The following is a 20234-nucleotide window of genomic DNA, read 5'->3' as shown; positions in this document are numbered from 1 at the left end:
AACAAGCCTCCTTCAGCAGCACCTTCCAAATCCTCCACCTCTTCCACCTGGTAGAACAAGGACAGCAGACACATGGGAGCACCACCACCTGAAAATTCCCCTCGACACCATCCTGACTAGGAACTATTAGGGCGGCACAGTGGCGCAGTGGTTAGCACCGCAGCCTCACAGCTCCAGGGACCCGGGTTCGATTCCGGGTACTGCCTGTGTGGAGTTTGCAAGTTCTCCCTGTGTCTGCGTGGGTTTTCTCCGGGTGCTCCGGTTTCCTCTCACAAGCCAAAAGACTTGCAGGTTGATAGGTAAATTGGCCATTATAAATTGTCACTAGTATAGGTGGGTGGTAGGGAAATATAGGGACAGGTGGGGATGTTTGGTGGGAATGTGGAATTAATGTAGGATTAGTATAAATGGGTGGTTGATGTTCGGCACAGACTCGGTGGGCCGAAGGGCCTGTTTCAGTGCTGTATCTCTAATCTAAATCTAATCTATATCGCCGTTCCTTCACTGTCGCTGGGTCAAAATCCTGGAACTACCTTCCTAACAGCACTGTGAGTGTACCTGTACAAGATGGATTGCAGTGGTTCAAGAAGACAGCAGTATTGGTTTACCTACACTCCAAGGACTGCAGCAGTTCAAGAAGACTGCTCATCACCACCATCTCAAGGGCAATTAGGGATGGGCAATAAATGCTGTCCTAGCCACCGATGCCCACATCTCTGGAACGAATTAAAATAGAAAAACACCTTCACTGAGTTCCCCTCCAAGTCACACCATCCTGACTTGGAAATATATCACCGTTCCTTCACTGTCCCTGTATCAAAATCCTGGAACTCACTCCCTAACAGCATTGTGAGTGTACCCGTACAAGATGGACTGCAGTGGTTCAAGAAGGCAGCTCACCACCACCTTCTCAAGGGCAATTAGGAATGGGCAACAAATGCTGGCCTTGCCAGTGACGCCCACATCCCATGAACGGATAATAAAAAATACACAAAGGCTGATGGGAACCTAAATGTCAGCAACTAAACCCTTCAAAAACAGTCAAGAAATAACTGAAAAATTGCAGATTCAATTTACATACTTCTGTTCTCTGAATCAGCTGTTGCTGTAGGTGTTTTTCTAAGAACACTCCACGTTCATTTCAGATGGGTGTCTTGGAGAAATGATGTCCTGCATGCTTGAATATTTGAACATTTTGCAGGACACCTCCATCCCCAGGGCACTTCCAACACTGCTGATGCCTGTCCCCCGTTCCCAGAAACTTAGATTCCATGCAAAATGAGTGGAACGGAATGCCTGCCCATTTTCTGCTCCTTGACTACCCAACACACCAGTAGCATTGGCTAGAAGTATTGGAAATTAAGGTTACCATGTCCCAATCAGCATTCCCATCAGGCCTTACAAAAAATAGAGAAAGTTAATCTTTTTTTCTGTTATTGTGATACAAGCCAAAATGCATGCAGAGCTTTCATACCACACCTGACTAGTACTATTACGTAGGTTGGAATTCCCTCACTTTAATGTATTACTAATATCAATCACTGGGAGTGGCATCCACCATGTTGCATCCCCAGAACATTGATTAGCCTGGGTCAGCTGCAGTGTGTGGATGGTGCATTGTATCAAATAACAAAACAGTCCTACAAATTAGGCAGTCTTGCTGATAAGATTTTTTTGTACAGTACAGTTAAATGTAGAATAAAGCTCCCTCAATGATGCCAGCAGTCAAATGTTCAACAGGATATTTTTTGTCCAATAGAGTTATTACCTTTAAAGAGTGTGGCATCGCAGTAAGGGTTTAAAAGGAAAATAAACTGAAGCTTTTAGTCTTTTTGAATGAAGTATTTCAGTTTAAAGTAACTTTTGTTCATCTGTATGTACTTTTCTTCTCATCACAGCTAGGGTTCTTTGTGAACAGCTAATAAAGCCACCTACAACCGCACTTTATTCACAAAGGGATTTCAGTGGGCTTTGATGAAAGCTCTAAATGGATTATTCTTTCTGCTCACTTATTGATATGAAAATGTATCTGTTTACCTTATTAGATATATAGAAAAGAAAACATTTAGATGTCTCAATGGGCATTGATTTGTAATGTCTGATGGAATATGTTATTCTTGGCTTTGTGATTGCATATAATGGCAACTAAATAGATCATTCAATTCTGGGTTTGAAGTTTTCAAACAATTATATATGTAATTGCTGTTTTGTTCTTTAGGTCAAAGTTGGCACTGAGATTGCGACAGGAACAGGTCCGAACAAGAAAGTCGCAAAGCGGAACGCTGCAGAAGCCATGTTGCTACAACTTGGTTACAAAGCATCAATCCCTACTCAAAATCCACAGGAAAGGGTAAACTTGAATTTTCATTTCACTTTTTTACAGTTAAGGAATAAGGAAATAAAACAAATTGATTATGAAATATGTTATTACACATTTAAATGATCCATTTTTTAATCATAAAACTGGTACTTTGTATTTATATTTTTGTTTCAACATTACAGCCAGTTGAAAAGGGCTGGGATGGACGGAAGGTGACTTTTGCAGATCAGCCAAGTAGTAGTGAGTAGTTTACACCTTTGAAATACATAAGGTGAAATGCCTGTTTTATTTATTGTTTAATTCCATGTGAATCTTCATTATCATTTATTTTCATGGCTCATGTCTTTTCATTTATTTTGATAATAAGAGGTTCGTCACTCAAAGGGGTAGGTTCTGTACCCGAGAGAGCTGTGGATGCTCAGTCACTGATGATATGCAAGACAGAGACCGACAGATTTTTGATACTTAGGGAATTAAGGGATATGGGGATAGTGTGGGAAGGTGGAATTGAGACAGAAGATCAGCCATGTTTGGGTAAAGGGAAATTTTGAAATCCAAAGAGAGAGGTCCGGGTGATATGCACATGCAAATAGAAACAGAAAAGAGCAGAAGAAAAAATAGAGAGGTTTGAGGCAAGAGTTTCTTGTTACTGTACTTTGAGCTCACTGTTGTCCTTTTGTAGGTAGCTCTTGCTTGTTGGTAATTCTTGCTTTTTGTTGGGGCCCAGTATTCTTCTTAAACCTTGTTCACTGTAGGAGACTTTTCTCTCTTGGGGTTCCTGTGTCTTCAATGGATTCCAAAGCTGGTGAGAAAGAGATAAGCAGACAGGAGAGAGGCGTCGGCAAGCCAACCGCGAGAGATCTTTTCCAGTCCAGGAGCAAACAGTTTTCTGAGTTCAAGTTCTCTGTGACAAGTTCAAATTCAAAAAAACTCCAGCAGCCAGTTAGTCATGTGACTAAACTGGTCTGATCACGTATGTTTGTGTCTTCGGCCATCATAGCAGTTAACCGGGAATACAAGCCTCTCCACCTTCAACGTCTGGTAATCAAAAGTCCATTGTGGATTAAATTGGAACAGGGAGTAGCCCCTTTGTCCTTTCCAAATACTGTCCGTTACTATGCAAATATCTTTCCAGTCAAGGGACTGGTGTTTTTTTTTTAAAACAAATTATTTCTTTACTCCAGTAACGATTTAAAAATCAGTGCTCATGTGGCGAAATTAATGTCTCATTCTTGGCAGGTGGGGGCCTGGGCTGGACTACTTTTCCCATAGGGTTTTTATTCTTTAAGGGAATATATATTTATTGTAAATGATGAATTAATTCTTTAAATGTTTGCATTGCTTATCTACCATCATATCTTTTAATCTATTTTCTCAATCTACTTAAGCAAACTCACTCTTCATACCTACAAAATTTGTTCAGATTTAAGACTCTAGTTTTTGACTCAACTAAATCATTCTCAAACTCCATATAAAATTCTATCATATGATCACTACTCCCCAGATGCTCCTTTACTACAAAATTATTAATAACCCTTTCTCATTGCACAATATTATATTTAAAATAGACTGTTCCCTTGTTGGTTCCTTAACATACTGATCTAGAAAACTGTCTTGCTTACATTCCATGAATATATCCACCACACTATTATTACAAACTTGATTTTCCCAATCTATATGAAAATTAAAGTTCTGATGATTATTGTATTGCCCTTGTTACCTGAACCCATAATTTCCTGATTTATACACTGTCCGACACTATAACTACTGTTTGGTGGGAATAATTTGTAGGCCCGCTGTGTTTTCTGGCCCTGTTTGTTTCTTAGCTCCACCCAGACTTATTCTACATTTTGATTTTCTGAGGTAAGATTCTTTCTCTCTACAGCCTTTATCCCATCCTTTATGATCAGGGTTGTTAATTGTATATTAATTGTATACAGATGGTAAACATTGATTGCAGATTCACTTGAACTTATATAAATAGACACAGATTAAAACTGGTTGTTGGGTTAGGAGATTTATGCTTGAACTATGTAATTCTGTACATAAATATAAAAGTGTATAACGTTTGGCTCCAGTTCTATCCTTCACCAGCTGCCTTTCTGGAGTAGAACATGGGTTCCTCACACCCCCTCCCTCTTTAACTTTTCCATTTTACCGATATCTTTTAAAAGTCAAATATCCTGGAATATTTAATTTCCAACGTTGGTTACTCTGTAACCACATCTCCATAATTGCTACTAAATCAAATGCATTAATTTCTATCTATGCTATTAATTCATTTATATGTTTTTATAATTTTCCCATCTCAGTCTGTTGGGCTCAGTAATGTCCAACGCATTGGACAGGGTTCGCAGTTAAACTAGTTAAGGAGCTCATTGAGATCTCATTGCAGGCCAGTTTGGGAGTTTGGTTGGAGCACACTGGTTGCTTGCTTGGTCAGGGGCAGACCAAGTACACGGAGGCGGCAGCACAATAGGGGGCCAGTCATGGCTGCACCATCGACTTAGGTGGGCCCATAAAAGGGCGTACAGCTGAGAGGGACACTCAGCCATTGGCACACAGGTGCCATTGGATGTGTGCAGGTTGCGAGGAGAGTGGTCTCCACGCTCTCGGGCGGTGTAGGGGGTTGTCACCTTCCTGGCATCAGTGGGGCAAAAGTGAAGGGGGTACGGCTTCCAGACATGATAGGGAGTCCAGCTGAGCGCAAGGAAGGCAATAGCTGGTAATGGGAGCACGACTCTCAGATTTGAAATCCAGTGGCAATGAGAAGCAACATCTTTAATAGGTGAGGCAAAGCCACGGGCTTGAGGAGGGCAGCTGAGAAAGACGAGGGATAGGAAGGCAATAGAGACCATAGGAAGGGATATATCACCAAGGACAAAGCTAATTGGACATGTCAGAGAACCAGTGCCACAGGAGACTGCTCCTATTTCGTCAGATGGTCACTGAGATTTGTGCCCTCATCACCGAAGACCTCGCAGCGCTGCTTGCCATGCCCTGCCCTGCCAGTAGTCATCAAAGTCACTGTGGCATTGAACTTCTTTGTCTCTAACTCCTTCAAAGGATCAGAAGTGGGCCTTAGTGGCGTCTCGCAAATGGTTGCACACCATTGCATCTCGCATGTTATTGATGCCTTATTTGTGAGAGCTGGGCAGTACATTCAATTCCAGACAGATTGGGTATCCCAGGCACATAGAGCAGTGGGTTTCGTCTCCATCACTGGATTCCCCACATGCAGGGCATCATCGATTGCATTCATGTTCCATCAAGGCACCAAGTGACCGTGAGATTCATCAACAGGAAGGGCTTCCATTCTCTCAATGTTCTACTGGTCTGTGACCACAACAAGAGCTTCCTACATGTGTGCACTCGCTTTCCTGTCAGCTGCCATGACTCCTTCATCCTCCTGCAATCCAGGGTACCATAGCTCACCAACCCCCCAAAAACTCTGTGAATGGATTCTAGGTGACAAGGGATATCCCTTGAAGAGATGGCAACTCACCTCTTTACAAGACCCGAGGCGGAGGCCCAAAGGTGCTACAACTGAAGCCATCTGCGCACATGATGGTTGTCCTCACAGTGGAGGTGCCAGTGGGGCACCTCCAGAGGCTGCTGAACAGCGTCAATGCAGAGGAAGCCTCCGTCATTAGGCCCTGCTGCATAGATGGTCCCTCAATCAGAGATGCGAAGGAGGTCAACGATGATGATGGTGCCCCATGAGGGGTGGTACCCTCATCCTACTCGTTGACTGCCTCAGCACTCGGATGGTGCACTGGATATCTGATGCAGAACACCAGCTGGGGTGCAACTGGCATCCACTCCATGCATCTCTGTGCCATCAGTGCCATTGACCAGTCAATGCTACAGAATGTGGTATGCATTCTGTGCATCTCAGCGTAGCTTCTGCATCCACTCCTGTGCTGCCATATATGGCTCTCCTTGAGGTTGCCGACTCTCTCAATGGAGGAGCTCATGCATTCAAAGCCCTGAGCCATTGTCACGCAGATGAGATGATTGGACTCTTCCATTCTCAGTGCATGACCCTACACTGTCTCAAGGAACTCTGATATGTGGGTACACACCTGTTGCTACTGATCTAAGTAGAGCTTCCTTTCTTGTGACTCCTGAGGCCCTCATCTGTGCCCAGCTGTGTCTGTCCTCCATCCTCCATCCTCCAAGGGGACTGCCTATAGCTGGCTTTGCCTTTCTCACCTCCTCTCACCTCTTCCTGCTCACTCATGACATGCTTATCACGCAATGCCACTCTATGTGATCACACGCGAGGATCCACCAATGTGAGTGTATCTGCATTGATGGAGGCTGCGCTTGTAAGATGTGGTGGTGTTTGCTCTGATGACTCTGCTTCCAGTGCTTGCCCTGGTACTGTCACAGGACTCTGTCCTTCCCCCTCTGCATCAGAACCTGTGGAAGACACAAGAAGAGACCAAGAGAACCAGCCTTAGAGAGCAGAAGTAAAAGCAAAATACTGCGGATGCTGGAAATCTGAAATAAAAACAAGAAATGCTGGAAATACTCAGCTGGTCTGGCAGCATCTGTGGAGAGAGAAGCAGAGTTAATGTTTCAGGTCAGTGACCCTTCTTCAGAATATATTAGAGAGCAGAAGTCTCTGCAGTGCTGCAATATATTTTCACTCTCTCCACCAAGAATGCCCACCTCGCCTTCCCCGATTTGCTGCTGGAGGGTCACCCTGGCAATCTCCATGGCTGCCTCGTCCATGACAGTTACAATATGCAAAAGGGGCACTCCTCCTCCTGTCAGCACCCTTTCACGGGCTTTATGAATTCTTTTCTCTTGAAAGGACAAAAGTGAGAGAGATAAGGCACTGCTGGCCTCTGTGACCATTGCCAGTGGCTCACTGACATTGGAAGCTGCATGTATCAGTTCTGGCAAGTCCCTCACACTGCTATGACTCTGAACCTTGCTGAGGGGCCAGTAGGTATCCAGAGCACACATTCCTCCCATGTTCAGGAGTAGCCTGCACCCTCAGGCTCCTCAGCTGGTATGTCTGCCAGAGGCTGACTACCCAGAGGCTTGTCATGAGGGACTTGTGTTGCACTCAGCTTGCCCAAGCAAATAACGTAATTGAACCTCTACTAGCACAGGACCTAATTCCTCCTGCCCACACTTCATTTGCTAACGTTCTCAGCAACCCCATTCCATTTACCTGCCACCCTCCGGAAAGAGGACCCCCCTTTTCTCCCACACTGCTTCAAGGAGGACCTTCAGGTCAGCATCTGCAAAGCGAGGGGCAGCTCTGCCCCATGTTCCAGCCCTCTGCCTTTCCTCTTCCATCACTGCTGCTTCAATTCCCTTAGTCAAACAGCAGCCACAGTAATGGCTGCCAAAGTATGCTTAAATTGGACCTGGACCACCTCCCCCTGGGGCAGCATCAGGACCCGGAAATGGTCCCGACACTGAGTTCTTAAACCCGGAAGGAAAATAAGGCCCATTTTTTCTGATGATATAAATGCTCACTGTTTAACTGAAAATATTATGAAACTGAAATGAATGTTCAAGATATTAATTTATATTTTATATATATATTCATAGGGAAATTAAATGCGAATTATTTTTATTCATTGCCAATAATGACACTCTTTAATCCTGTAAAATTATCAATAACCATAAATGATGTTCACTGAAGCTATAAAAAAATAAGTGGATAAGTGCAGCACATATCGTGAGGCATGCAGAAAAGGATTGATCCTTGGTCTGTGCTGAGAATAATTGTCAGGAAATTTTCATTGGCATCAGCGCCACTCAGGTAGGGAAAGCTAAAAAATCAGGCAGAGTTCTCATTTGTAAGTGCTCTCTCTCAGATGGAAAGGAGGCATGTGTGGTCGTTGTATGAGCATAAGATCAAAAGATACATTGTCATGCAGGCACCCACCTGCCATGAATGAGGCACATATATTTCGCCACATGGACATTAAATTTTAGAATTGTTACTGGGAAGAAAAGAAGGCCTATTACAAGGGGTTGCAAAGCCTGGCTGGAAAGACATTTTTTCATACCAGTAGACAGTGTTGGAACAAAGGAACCAGTACCTGCCCCAGTACACAGAAGAGACCTGGTCAAACCCGTCGGTCACGCTGGCCAACGAGGGGAGTTTTAAATTGGAGAAACAGTGTTTGAAGACAGAAAGCTGTTTGCTCCTGGACTGAAAAGATCATCTCCTGCCTGCTGTCATCTTTCTCACGGAACTGAAGATCCATTGATCTTCACACATGAACCCCAAGAGAGAATAGTCTCCTACAGTGAACAAGGTTTAAGAAGAATACTGGGCCCCAGCGAAAAGCAAGATCTTCCTACAAGCAAGGACTGCAGCGAGCCCGAAGCACAGTAACAAAAAACTCTCTTCAGAGATTGCCTCAAACCTCTCCACTATTTTTCTTCTGCTCTTTTCTGTCTCTACTTGCATGTGCGTATCTCGTATGCATGCGAGCGTGGGGAGCAGCGTGTATCTGTAGGCATTAACTGAATTAGAGTTTAAGATCAAGTTTTAATAAATTTCACTTTTATTCTTTAAACCTAAGAAAGCCTGTTTATGCTCATTTCTTTGCCTTATAATTGGAAAGTAGTGAAAAAGGATTCACCAAGGGAGAGCTCAAAACACAGTGTGTTTAAAATTAAACCCTGTTACAGTAAGACCAGGTGAAAGCTGAGAAAGACCCCTTTCTCACCTGGTCATTGCACCCATATAGCGCAAATAACCGACTAACATTCATTGTAAATTACACATGAAGAATGGCCTCCTGTGGAAAATATAGAAGGCTGCTGTCTCCTGTAGAACGGTACCTCAGCACGAGTCGCTACGTTCATGGAAGAGAAGTGAGAGAAGTGCCTCAAAATCATAAAACTAACTTTGTATGTTATCCTTTTGAAAAAATGCCTTGGAGTGACTTCAAGGCAGAAATTTAACCTTGCTGTGTGGTCTGTGATGTTAGCTTGATTGATAAGATTGCTACTTTGTAATTGTTGCTAGGTATCAATTGTTTAGTATGTACTTACTTGACTTGTGGGAAGGTTACCCATGCCATTCACTCTAAGATTATCTCATAGTTGCCGAGGGAAAAACTTGAATACCAGCGGAACTTAATATTCACAACTCACCTGGGTAACAAAGAACATCACTGTTTGAATCCATTTATATATTTCTCACACAAGTGTACTTCCCACTTCTCCTCCTTCTCTGGAATAATTCAATAGTCATCACTGCCACCCACCCTGGTGTTTTTCTGAGGTCTTGGCATTGAGCATTTATGGGATGTATAAAAACTGAGCACAATTCTGTCCACACTCAGTGGGCTGGATTTTCATTCACGTGTCTCAATCCCATCTTCAAGATGAAGTGCAGTCGGGAACACGGAATATGAACATATGAATTAGGAGCAAGAGTAGGCTATCAGCCCCTTGAGCCTGCTCCGCCATTCAACAAGATCATGGCTGATCTGATTGTAACCACAACTCCACATTCCTGTCTACCTCCGATAACTTTTCACCCCCTTGCTTATCAGGAATCTGTCTACCTCTGCCTTAAAAATATTCAAAGACTCTGCTTCCACCACCTTTTGAGGAAGAGAGTTCCAAAGACACATGACCCTCTGAGAGAAAAAATTTCTCCTCATCTCTGTCTTAAGTGAGCGACCCCTTATTTTTAAACAATGACCCCTAGTTCTAGATTCTCCCACAAGAGGAAACATTCTTTCCACATCCACCCTGTCAAGGCCCGTCAGGATCTTATGTGTTTCAACCAAGTCGCCTGTTACTCTTATAAACTCCAACGGATACAAGCCCAGCCTGTCCAACCTTTCCTCATAAGACAACCTAGGTATTACTCTAGTAAACCCTCTCTGAACTACTTCCAATGCATTTACATCCTTTCTTAAATAAGGAGACCAATACTGTACACAGTACTCTAGATGTGGTCTTACCAATGCCCGATATAACTGATGCATAATCTCCCTACTTTTATATTTGAAATGCTGACGGCAGGACCCCGAGGAAAATTTTGGAGGAAGCAGCCAATTAAGAGGTCATCTGCTGACGCCCCATCCAATTAAGGACAGTGGGCAATCTTCACAACTGGGAGAGCCAATTGGAGCGCTCGAGGCTCTGGGCGGCCGGCAGCCCCACCAGGAGAGGTGGGCACTGCTGATATAGGTAGGAGAACTAGAGGGCAGCTCAAGATGGAGTCGTGCTCTTAAGACTTTTGAAAGTTTTGAAATAAAATGTGGCCACAGCTGCCAGGCCTTCATTGTGGAAGGGAGCCCCTCCTCAGGATGGCCTGCGGCTGCAGCTGTGACCCTCTGACAATCGTGGCTATGGTAGGGGGCACATGAAAATTACATGATGCATTGCTGGACCCCTGGTGTACCACTGGGAGGCTGCCTCCATCCATCGTCTGGGCTTTGGCCACTACAAGGGGCCTGCCTGCGGCCTGGAAAATTTCAGACAGCATCTGATTGGCTGAATTTTCATTAGGCTGAGTAGGCGGGACCGGAAGCAGGCATGCCGGCAATTTCATGCTACCGGCCAGCATGCCAGTCTACTGGCATGTTCCTGTCTCCGATATATTGTCATGGAGGCTGCTTCCGGAGGTGAGGAGCAGAGACGGCTGCTTACCATCCAGAGGCGGGAAGCCGATGAAGCCAATTAAAGTGCCTATTATAGGCATTGATCAAACGCTGACTGGAATTTTCCAGATGGCAGGCAGGACACCCATTGGGGTCGAAGACCTGAGTGCCAGCGATGCCTCATTTAATTTCCACCCCTCCCTGCTCCGCAGCCATGATGGCCAGAGAGCCACAGATGCGGCCACTGGCTATCAAGTGGAGGGGTTTTCCCTCTCATTCTCCTACCTACATTGGCGGCACCCACCTCTCATAAGAACATAAGAACTGGAGCAGGAGTAGGCAATTCAGCCCCTCGAGCCTGCTCCGCCATTCAATACAATCATGGCTGATCTCATCTCAGCCTCAACTCCACTTTCCTGTCCGTTCTCCATAACCCTTCAACGCATGACTAATTAAAAATCTGTCTATCTCCTCCTTAAATTTACTCAATGTCCCGGCATCCACCGCACTCTGGGGTAGTGAATTCCACAGACTCACGACCCTTTGTGAGAAGTAATTTCTCCTCATCTCTGTTTTAAATCTGCTACCCCTAATCCTAAAACTATGACCTCTTGTTCTAGATTGCCCCACCAGAAGAAACATCCTCTCTATGTCTACTTTGTCAATCCCCTTAATCATCTTATATACCTCAATTAGATCTCCTCTCATTCTTCTAAACTCTAGAGAGTAAAGGCCTAAACTGCTCAATCCCTCTTCATAAGACAAACCCCTCATCTCTGGAATCAATCTAGTGAACCTCCTCTGAACTGCTTCCAATGCAACTACATCCCTCCTCAAGTAAGGGGACCAAAACTGTATGCAATACTCCAGGTGCAGTCTTACTAATGCCTTGTACAGTTGCAGCAACACTTCCCTACTTTTATACTCTGTTCCTTTTTAATTGGGCTGCCAGCCACCCAGTGCCTCGAGCACTTCTGTTGGCTCTCCCGGCTGTGGAGCCCACCTGCAGTCCTTAATTGGACGGGGCTCCCGGAGGCAGCCTCTTCATTGAGGTCCTGCCATCTGCATTTCCTGATTTCTGACCTGCATTTCATTCTGACAGCGGGATCAGGACCCTGGAACGAAAATCTACCCAAAAAGTGCCCTCAGTAAGCACTTTAATTGGCCAGCTGCCTCTGGTGGGCGGGTAGCTGTCACTGCCCCCCACCCCTCCCCGAAGCAGCCTCCATGAAAATATGTCAGAAGCGGGAACTTGCTTGTAGAACCAGCACACCAGCCGGTAGCGCTAAATTGCCGACATGCCAACTTCCAATCCCGTCACCTCAACCCGTCACCTCAACTCAAATCTCAGCGGCGCTTGAGATGGCTTGGCCATGTGAGCAGCATGGAAGATGGCAGGATCCCCAAAGACACATTGTACAGCGAGCTCGCCATTGGTGTCAGACCCACGGCCGTCCATGTCTCCGCTTTAAAGACGTCTGCAAATACGACATGAAGTCCTGTGACATTGATCACAAGTCATGGGGGCAGGCTGCCAGCGTTCGCCAGAGCTGGCGGACAGCCATAAAGGCGGGGCTAAGGTGTGGCGAGTCGAAGAGACTTAGCAGTTGGCAGGAAAAAAGACAGAAGCGCAAGGGGAGAGCCAACTGTGTAACAGCCCCGACAAACAAATGTTTCTGCAGCACCTGTGGAAGAGCCTGTCACTCTAGAATTGGCCTTTATAGCCACCCCAGGCGCTGTTCCACACACCACTGACCACCTCCAGGCGCTTACCCATTGTCTCTCGAGATAAGGAGGCCAAAGAGAGAACCCGAAGAAAACACAGCCGAATGTCTACATTGCCCATCCCCAATTGCCCTTGACCTGACTGGCTTGCTAAGCAATTTCAGAGGGCATTTAAGAATCAACCACATTGCTGTGGGTCTGGAGTCACATGTAGGCCAGACCAAGTAAGGATGGCAGATTTCCTTCCCTAAAGGACATTAGTGAACCAGATGGATTTTTTACAACAATCGACAATGGTTTCATGGTCAACATTAGATTAGCTTTTAATTCCAGATTTATTAATTGAATTCGATTCACCAGCTGCCGTGGTGGGATTCGAACCCATGTCCCCAGAGCATTGGCCTGGGCTCTGGATTACTAGTCCAGTAACAGTACCATTATGCCCCTGTCTCAGGTGGATCTATTGAGAAGGGCTTGAGAGGGGTTTGGGTGGCCAGCATTGCAGCAGCTACTGGCAGGCTGGCCCTTCAGACCAACAGTGCCCAAGTGCCATGGACATCATTCTTTCAGGAGGAGGGTCCTCCAGTGTGGAGCAGAACCTGAGAGGGAGGCAGGTGCAGGCACACGGATCAGGACAGCAGCTACCTCATGGCCATCTGCAGGGGCAGCCTGATGATGGGGAACTGTCAGAAGGCTGCAGAGGGCACTGCAAGCAGGCGCCAGCACGGAGACCAACGTACCCTGTGGCCAGGGTATACAGACAAAGGATGAGCTACCTGTAGATGTCGGAGAGGCAGTGTCTCTGTCAAAGACTGCACCTCTCCCGAGAGGCCTTGACCAATCTTTGTACATCTGGTGGAGGAGGTGAGCTCTGGTTGCATTGGGGCCATCAAGGTCACCGTGGCCCTAAATTTCTATCCCACCAGTTCATTCCAGGGGCCCACCGGAGACATGTGTGGCATCTCCCAATCAGCCGCACATCACTGCATCAAGGTGGTGACCAAAGCCCTGTTCAGGTGGGCCAGCCAATATATGCAGTATCGAACTGATGCGGAAATCAGGTCGAAGCCAGAGGATTCGGCACCATCGTTGGATTCCCCCAGGTGCAAGGTCTCGTAGACTGCACACATGTGGCCATCAAGGCTCCCATAGGACAGCCAGCAGCCTTCATTAACAGGAAGGGATTTAATTCCCTCAATGTGCAACTGGTCTGTCACCACTGTCAACAGATCCTGCAGGGGTATGCTTGTTACGATTGGAGGAGCCACGATGTTTGTATACTATGGCACTTGAAAGTGCCACAGCTTTTCACCGCCCCCCCACTGCACACCTTCAAGGCCCCACCGCACACCTTCAAGAACGGATTATTGCCGACAAGAGATAGAGATGGCTGCTAACATCAGGGAGGAATCCTAAGATGGAGGCCGAGGAATGCTACAACATGAACCACGCGGTGTCCCAAGCCACCATCGAGCAGACCATCGATCTCCTCAAGGTGAGATTCAGGTGCCAGCACTTCCTACCGTGTTATCTGATGATGCGGCTCCTGCCTCACTCCCTGCCTCCAGCCACTGAGCGATTGGCCACCCAACCTGCCAGCCATTAGTTGGCTGGCCAACGCAAGATCACTGCGGAAACAGAAGTCGGAATGAGAGGGCCATTGCCATATGCTTCTGGTTCCGCCTTTCCCTTCCCACAGGATCCCTTAAAGTCTCGGCCATGCTTTCAGTGGAGGTCATTGAATAGCGACTTTTAAGATTTTCTACATCCTTCCTAATGTCGGATACTGAGGCCAGTAGGAGCACTCCAACCTCTGGCCCAGTTGAGATATGCTAACTCAGCACAGACACAGTAAAACATCCCAAGTCACTTCTGTGTTGTGTGCCTCAATTAGTCACCATCTAAAATTGCTGATCTATGAGAAGAGCTGACAACTGTTTATATTTTTAAATATTATTTAATATTTTTACAAGTTAGAAATCTTTGGAAAATAATAGCCAGCAGCTAGTTTTGCAAATGTTGATTCATATGTGTTAAAGATATGGATGGCAGTGGTACAATCAATTTGATTCAAGTTGGTGATGGGAATGGAACATTTTCTGTTTCATTTAACCCAGTATCATAATCAAGCACATCCCAGTTAGATTCAGTATAAATCTAACAACTTGTTCAACCTCAAGGACTGTAATTTCTTTCTCAGTGTAGAGAAAACTGAACAATACATTCTGTTCTGAATTGTATATGTGATCTCAGAACGGTGAGAACAGTTTTCATTTGTAGTCATTTATTAAAAGGCTGGTCATTGCAATTTCACACATGATGTGATTTCTGTCTTAACTGGGTCATCAGTCAAGGTGCTTTTATGTTTTAAAAACTGCAGCTGACAGCAAACTCGTGGTTCTCTCTGTTTTAGCTACAGTTGGAGTTCAAATTGCCTTATTCCGGTGGCAGTGGGAACATACATTTTTAGAAGCCTTTCAGGTTGTTGCCAGCTCCACTTCTGCTTGTTGCTTGATGGAGAAACATGGAGGCAGGAGGTCCTGATGTCCAAATTCAGCAATGCAAAATAAAGGTGCCTGTAGAGGCTACATACTTCTGCAAAGGGTGTGTTCAAAATCAACAGTACCAACTTGCATTTATATAGCTCCTTTATCCCAGTAAAACATCCCAAGTCACTTCACAGAAGCATTGCTGGTGCCACAATTGGGAGAGATATCCCACAGACTAGTCAAGTAGCAGCCTGATGTGGTCATAATCAAGGAATCATACCTTACAGACAATGTCCCAGACACCGCCATCACCGTCCCCGGGTATGTCCTGTCCCACCGCAGGATAGACCCAGCAGAGGTGGCGGCACAGTGGTATGCAGTTGGGAGGGAGTTTCCCTGGAAGTCCTCACATGGACTCCGGACCCCATGAAGTCTCATGGCATCAGGTCAAACATAGGCAGGGAAACTTCCTGCTGATTACCACTTACCGCCCTCCCTCAGCTGATGAATCAGTACTCCTCCATGTTGAGTAGCACTTGGAGGAAGCACTGAGGATGTCAAGGGCGCAGAATGCCTGTGCATTCGGGATGGGGGACTTCAATGTCCATCACCAAAGGTGGCTCGGTAGCAACTCTACTGACCAAGCTGGCCAAGTCCTAAAGGACAGAGCTGCTAGACTGGGTCTGGGGCAGGTGCTGAGGAAACCAACAAGAGGAAAAATGTACTTGACCTCGTCCTCACCAGGATGCAGATGCATCTGTGACCACCGCACAGTCCTTGTGGAGACAAAGTCCCTTCTTCACATTGAGGATACCCTCCATCGTGTTGTGTGGCACTGACACCGTGCTAAATGGGATAGATTTCGAACAGGTCCAGCAATGCAAAACTGGGCATCCATGAGGTGCTGTGGACCATCAGCAGCAACAGAATTGTACTCAACCACAATCTGTAACCTCATGGCCCGGCATATCCCCCACTCTAACATTACCATCAAGCCAGGGGATCAACCCTGGTTCAATGAAGCGTGCAGGAGGGCATGCCAGGAGCAGCACCAGGCATACCTCAAAATGAGGTGTCAACCTGGTGAAGCTACAACCCCGGACTACTTGTATGCCAAACTGCGTAAGCAGCATGCGATAGACAGAGCTAAGTGATCCCACAACCAACAGATCAGATCTATGCTCTGCAGTCCAGCCACATCCAGTCATGAATGGTGGTGGACAATTAAACAACTAACTGGAGGAGGTGGATCAACATATACCCCTATCCTCAATGATGAGGGAGCCCAGCACATCAGTGCAAAAGATAAGGCTGAAGCATTTGCAACAATCTTCAGCCAGAAGTGCTGAGTTGATGATCCATCTCGGCCTCCTCCTGAAGTCCCCAGCATCACAGGTGCCAGTCTTCAGCCAATTCTATTCACTCCACGTGATATCAAGCAACAACTGAAGGCACTGGATACTGCGAAGGCTATGGGTCCTGACAACATTCTGGCAATAGTACTGACGACTTGTGCTCCAGAACTTGCCACGCCCCTCACCAAGTTGTTCCAGTGCAGATACAAAACTGGCATCTACCCGGCCATGTGGAAAATTGCCCAGGTATGTCCTGTACACAAAAAGCAGGACAAATCCAACCCGGCCAATTACCGCCCCATCAGTCTACTCTCAATCATCAGTAAAGTGATGGAAGGTGTCATTGACAGTGCTATCAAGCGGCACTTGCTTAGCAATAACCTGCTCAGCGACACTCAGTTTGGGTTCCACCACAGCCACTCAGCTCCTGACCTCATTGTAGCCTTGGTTCAAACATGGACTAAAGAGCTGAACTCCAGAGGTGATGTGAGAGTGACTGCCCTTGACATCAAGGCAGCATTTGACTGAGTATGGCATCAAGGAGCCCTAGCAAAACTGGAGTCGATGGGAATCGGGAGAAAACTCTCTGCTGGTTGGAACCATACATGGCGCAAAGGAAGATGGTTCTGGTTGTTGGAGGTCAATCATTTGAGCTCCAGGACATCACTGCAGGAGTTCCTCAGGGTAGTATCCTAGGCCCAACCATCATCATCTCAATGACCTTCCTTCAATCATAAGGTCAGAAGTGGGGATGTTTGCTGACGATTGCACAATGTTCAGCAACATTCGCGACTCCTCAGATAATGAAGCAGTCCATGTAGAAATGCAGCAAGACCTGGACAATATCCAGGCTTGGGCTGATAAGTGGCAAGTAACATTCGCGCCACACAAATGCCAGACAATGACCATCTCCAACAAGAGAGAATCTAACTATCTCCCCTTGACATTCAACAGCATTGCAATCGCTGAATATCCTGGGGGTTACCATTGACCAGAAACTGAATTGGAGTAGCCATATAAATACCGTGGCTACAAGAGCAGGTCAGAGGCTTGGAATCCTGCGGCGAGTAACTCACCTCCTGACTCCCCAAAGCCTGTCCACCATCTACAAGGCACAAGTCAGGAGTGTGATGGAATACTGTCCACTTACCTGGATTCGTGAAGCTCCAACAACACTCAAGAAGCTCGACACCATCCAGGACAATGCAGCCTGCTTGATTGGCACCCCGTCCACAAACATTCACTCCCTCCACCACCGATGCACACTGGCAGCAGTGTGTACCATCTACAAGATGCACTGCAGCAACGCACCAAGGCTACTCAGGCAGCACCTTCCAAACCTCTACCACCTAGAAGGACAAGGGCAGCAGATGCGTGGGAACACCACCACCTGCAAGTCCCCCTCCAAGCCACACACCATCCTGACTTGGAACTATGTCGCTGTTCCTTCTCTGTTGCTGGGTCAAAATCCTGGAACTCCCTTCCTATTAGCACTGTGGGTGTACCTACCCCTCATGGACTTCAGCGGTTCAAGTAGGCATCTCACCACCACCTTCTCATGGGAAATTAGGGATGGGCAATAAATGCTGGCCTAGCCAGCGACGCCCACATCCCATGAAACAAATCAAAAAAAGTTAGGTTTTAACGAGCATCTTGGAGGAGGAAGAGGTAGAGAGGCAGGGAGGTGTAGGGAGGGAATTGCAGAACTTAGGGCTTTGGCAGCTGATGGCATGGCTACCGATGGTGGAGTAATTAACATCGGCGATGCTCAAGATGCCAGAATTAAAGGAGCGCAGATATCTTGTAGGGGTGTGGGCCTGGAGGAGATTACAGAGATAGGAGGGGCGAGGCCATGGAGGGATTTGAAAACAAGATTGAGACTATTAAAATCTAGGCATTGCTTAACCAGGAGCCAATGTAGATCAGTGAGCGCAGGCCGATAGGTGAATGGGACTTTGTGCGGGTTAGGACGCGGGCAGCAGAGCTTTGGATGACTTCAGATTTGTAGAGGTAGATCGTGGGAGGCTGGCCAGGAGTGCATTGGAGTAGTCAAATCTAGAGGTAACAAAGGCAAGAATGAGGGTTTCAGCAGCAGATGAGTTGAGGCAGGGGAGGAGTTGGGCACTGTTAGGAGGCTGAAAAGCTAGTCTTATTGATGGTGCGGATATATGGTTGGAAGATCATCTCAGGGTCAGATATGGCACCATGTTTGCTAAGAGTCTGATTCAGCCTCAGACAGTTGGCAGGGAGAGGGAAAATCAGAAGGGTAATCACTCCATCCGAGCTGCTATGAAATCACATGTTTGGAGAAGATTTCAAGTCTGTCTTTTTACCTTAATAAGGCATCTGGTGCAAGACCGGTTCAGGATTGAAAAGGAAAGTAACAGCAAAACATGTAAAATACAGTATTACATATGAGTATAATATAGTCTTCCGACAGGCCAGGACACATAGTTCTGACGTTCCAGCTTGCAAAGCGAAGGGCTGGTACCTTCTTTCCTTTTTTCATGTTGTTTGGTGCGGTGTATCAGTCCACCTTTCGGGCAATCCTGTCGGAAGACCTTACACAAATCAACGATTCTCGGAAGACCGCCATCATTAACAACGAGCTCAGTAGATTCAATGTGGACATTGCAGCACTTCAGGAGACTCGCCTCCCCGCGAGTGGCTCTCTAGCAGAGCAAGACTACACCTTCTTCTGGCAGGGCAGGGATCCTGAAGAACCAAGACAGCATGGAGTGGGCTTCGCCATCAGAAACTCCTTGCTCAGCATGATAGAGCCTCCCTCAAATGGCTCGGAACGCATACTGTCCATCCGACTGCTCACCACCTCTGGTCCAGTACACCTACTCAGCATCTATGCTCCAACACTCTGCTCCGCACCTGAAGCTAAAGACCAGTTCTATGAACAACTCCATAACATCATTAGCAGCATCCCCAACACCGAACACCTATTCCTGTTGGGGGACTTTAATGCCAGGGTTGGGGCCGACCATGACTCATGGCCCTCCTGCCTTGGGCGCTATGGCGTTGGAAGGATGAATGAGAACGGGCAGAGACTGCTTGAGTTGTGTACCTATCATAACCTCTGCATCACCAACTCGTTCTTTCACACTAAACCCTGTCACCAGGTTTCATGGAGGCACCCAAGATCACGTCGTTGGCACCAGCTAGACCTCATTGTCACAAGGCGAGCCGCCTTAAACAGTGTTCAAATCACACGCAGCTTCCACAGTGCGGACTGCGACACCGACCACTCCCTGGTGTGCAGCAAGGTTAGACTCAGACCAAAGAAGTTGCATCATTCCAAGCAGAAGGGCCACCCGCGCATCAACACGAGCAGAATTTCTCACCCACAGCTGTTACAAAAATTTCTAAATTCACTTGTAACAGCCCTTCAAAACACTCCCACAGGGGATGCTGAGACCAAGTGGGCCCACATCAGAGACGCCATCTATGAGTCAGCTTTGACCACCTACGGCAAAAGTGCAAAGAGAAATGCAGACTGGTTTCAATCTCATAATGAAGAGCTGGAACCTGTCATAGCCGCTAAGCGCATTGCACTTTTGAACTACAAGAAAGCCCCCAGCGATTTAACATCCGCAGCACTTAAAGCAGCCAGAAGTACTGCACAAAGAACAGCTAGGCGTTGCGCAAACGACTACTGGCAACACCTATGCAGTCATATTCAGCTGGCCTCAGACACCGGAAACATCAGAGGAATGTATGATGGCATGAAGAGAGC

At 46.6% G+C, this 20234-nt stretch overlaps 1 protein-coding gene across 8 annotated transcripts in view; it reads left to right on the top strand.

Annotated features, from left to right (window-relative positions):
• stau2 (staufen double-stranded RNA binding protein 2) overlaps nucleotides 1–20234 on the top strand; it is a 545941-nt gene that overhangs the window by 370011 nt on the left and 155696 nt on the right. For all 8 annotated transcript variants that reach the window (XM_068032038.1, XM_068032036.1, XM_068032040.1 and 5 more), the window contains 2 exons: nucleotides 2219–2350; nucleotides 2503–2560. In XM_068032038.1, the coding sequence (XP_067888139.1) occupies nucleotides 2219–2350; nucleotides 2503–2560 (190 nt within the window). The remainder of the gene's footprint in view (nucleotides 1–2218; nucleotides 2351–2502; nucleotides 2561–20234) is intronic.

This window comes from Heterodontus francisci, chromosome 5 (genome assembly GCF_036365525.1).
Source record: "Heterodontus francisci isolate sHetFra1 chromosome 5, sHetFra1.hap1, whole genome shotgun sequence".
In the NCBI taxonomy this organism is placed as follows: Eukaryota; Metazoa; Chordata; class Chondrichthyes; order Heterodontiformes; family Heterodontidae; genus Heterodontus; species Heterodontus francisci.
Note: the sequence above shows the minus strand (reverse complement) of the source record. Positions and strands in the feature narration are given on the sequence as shown.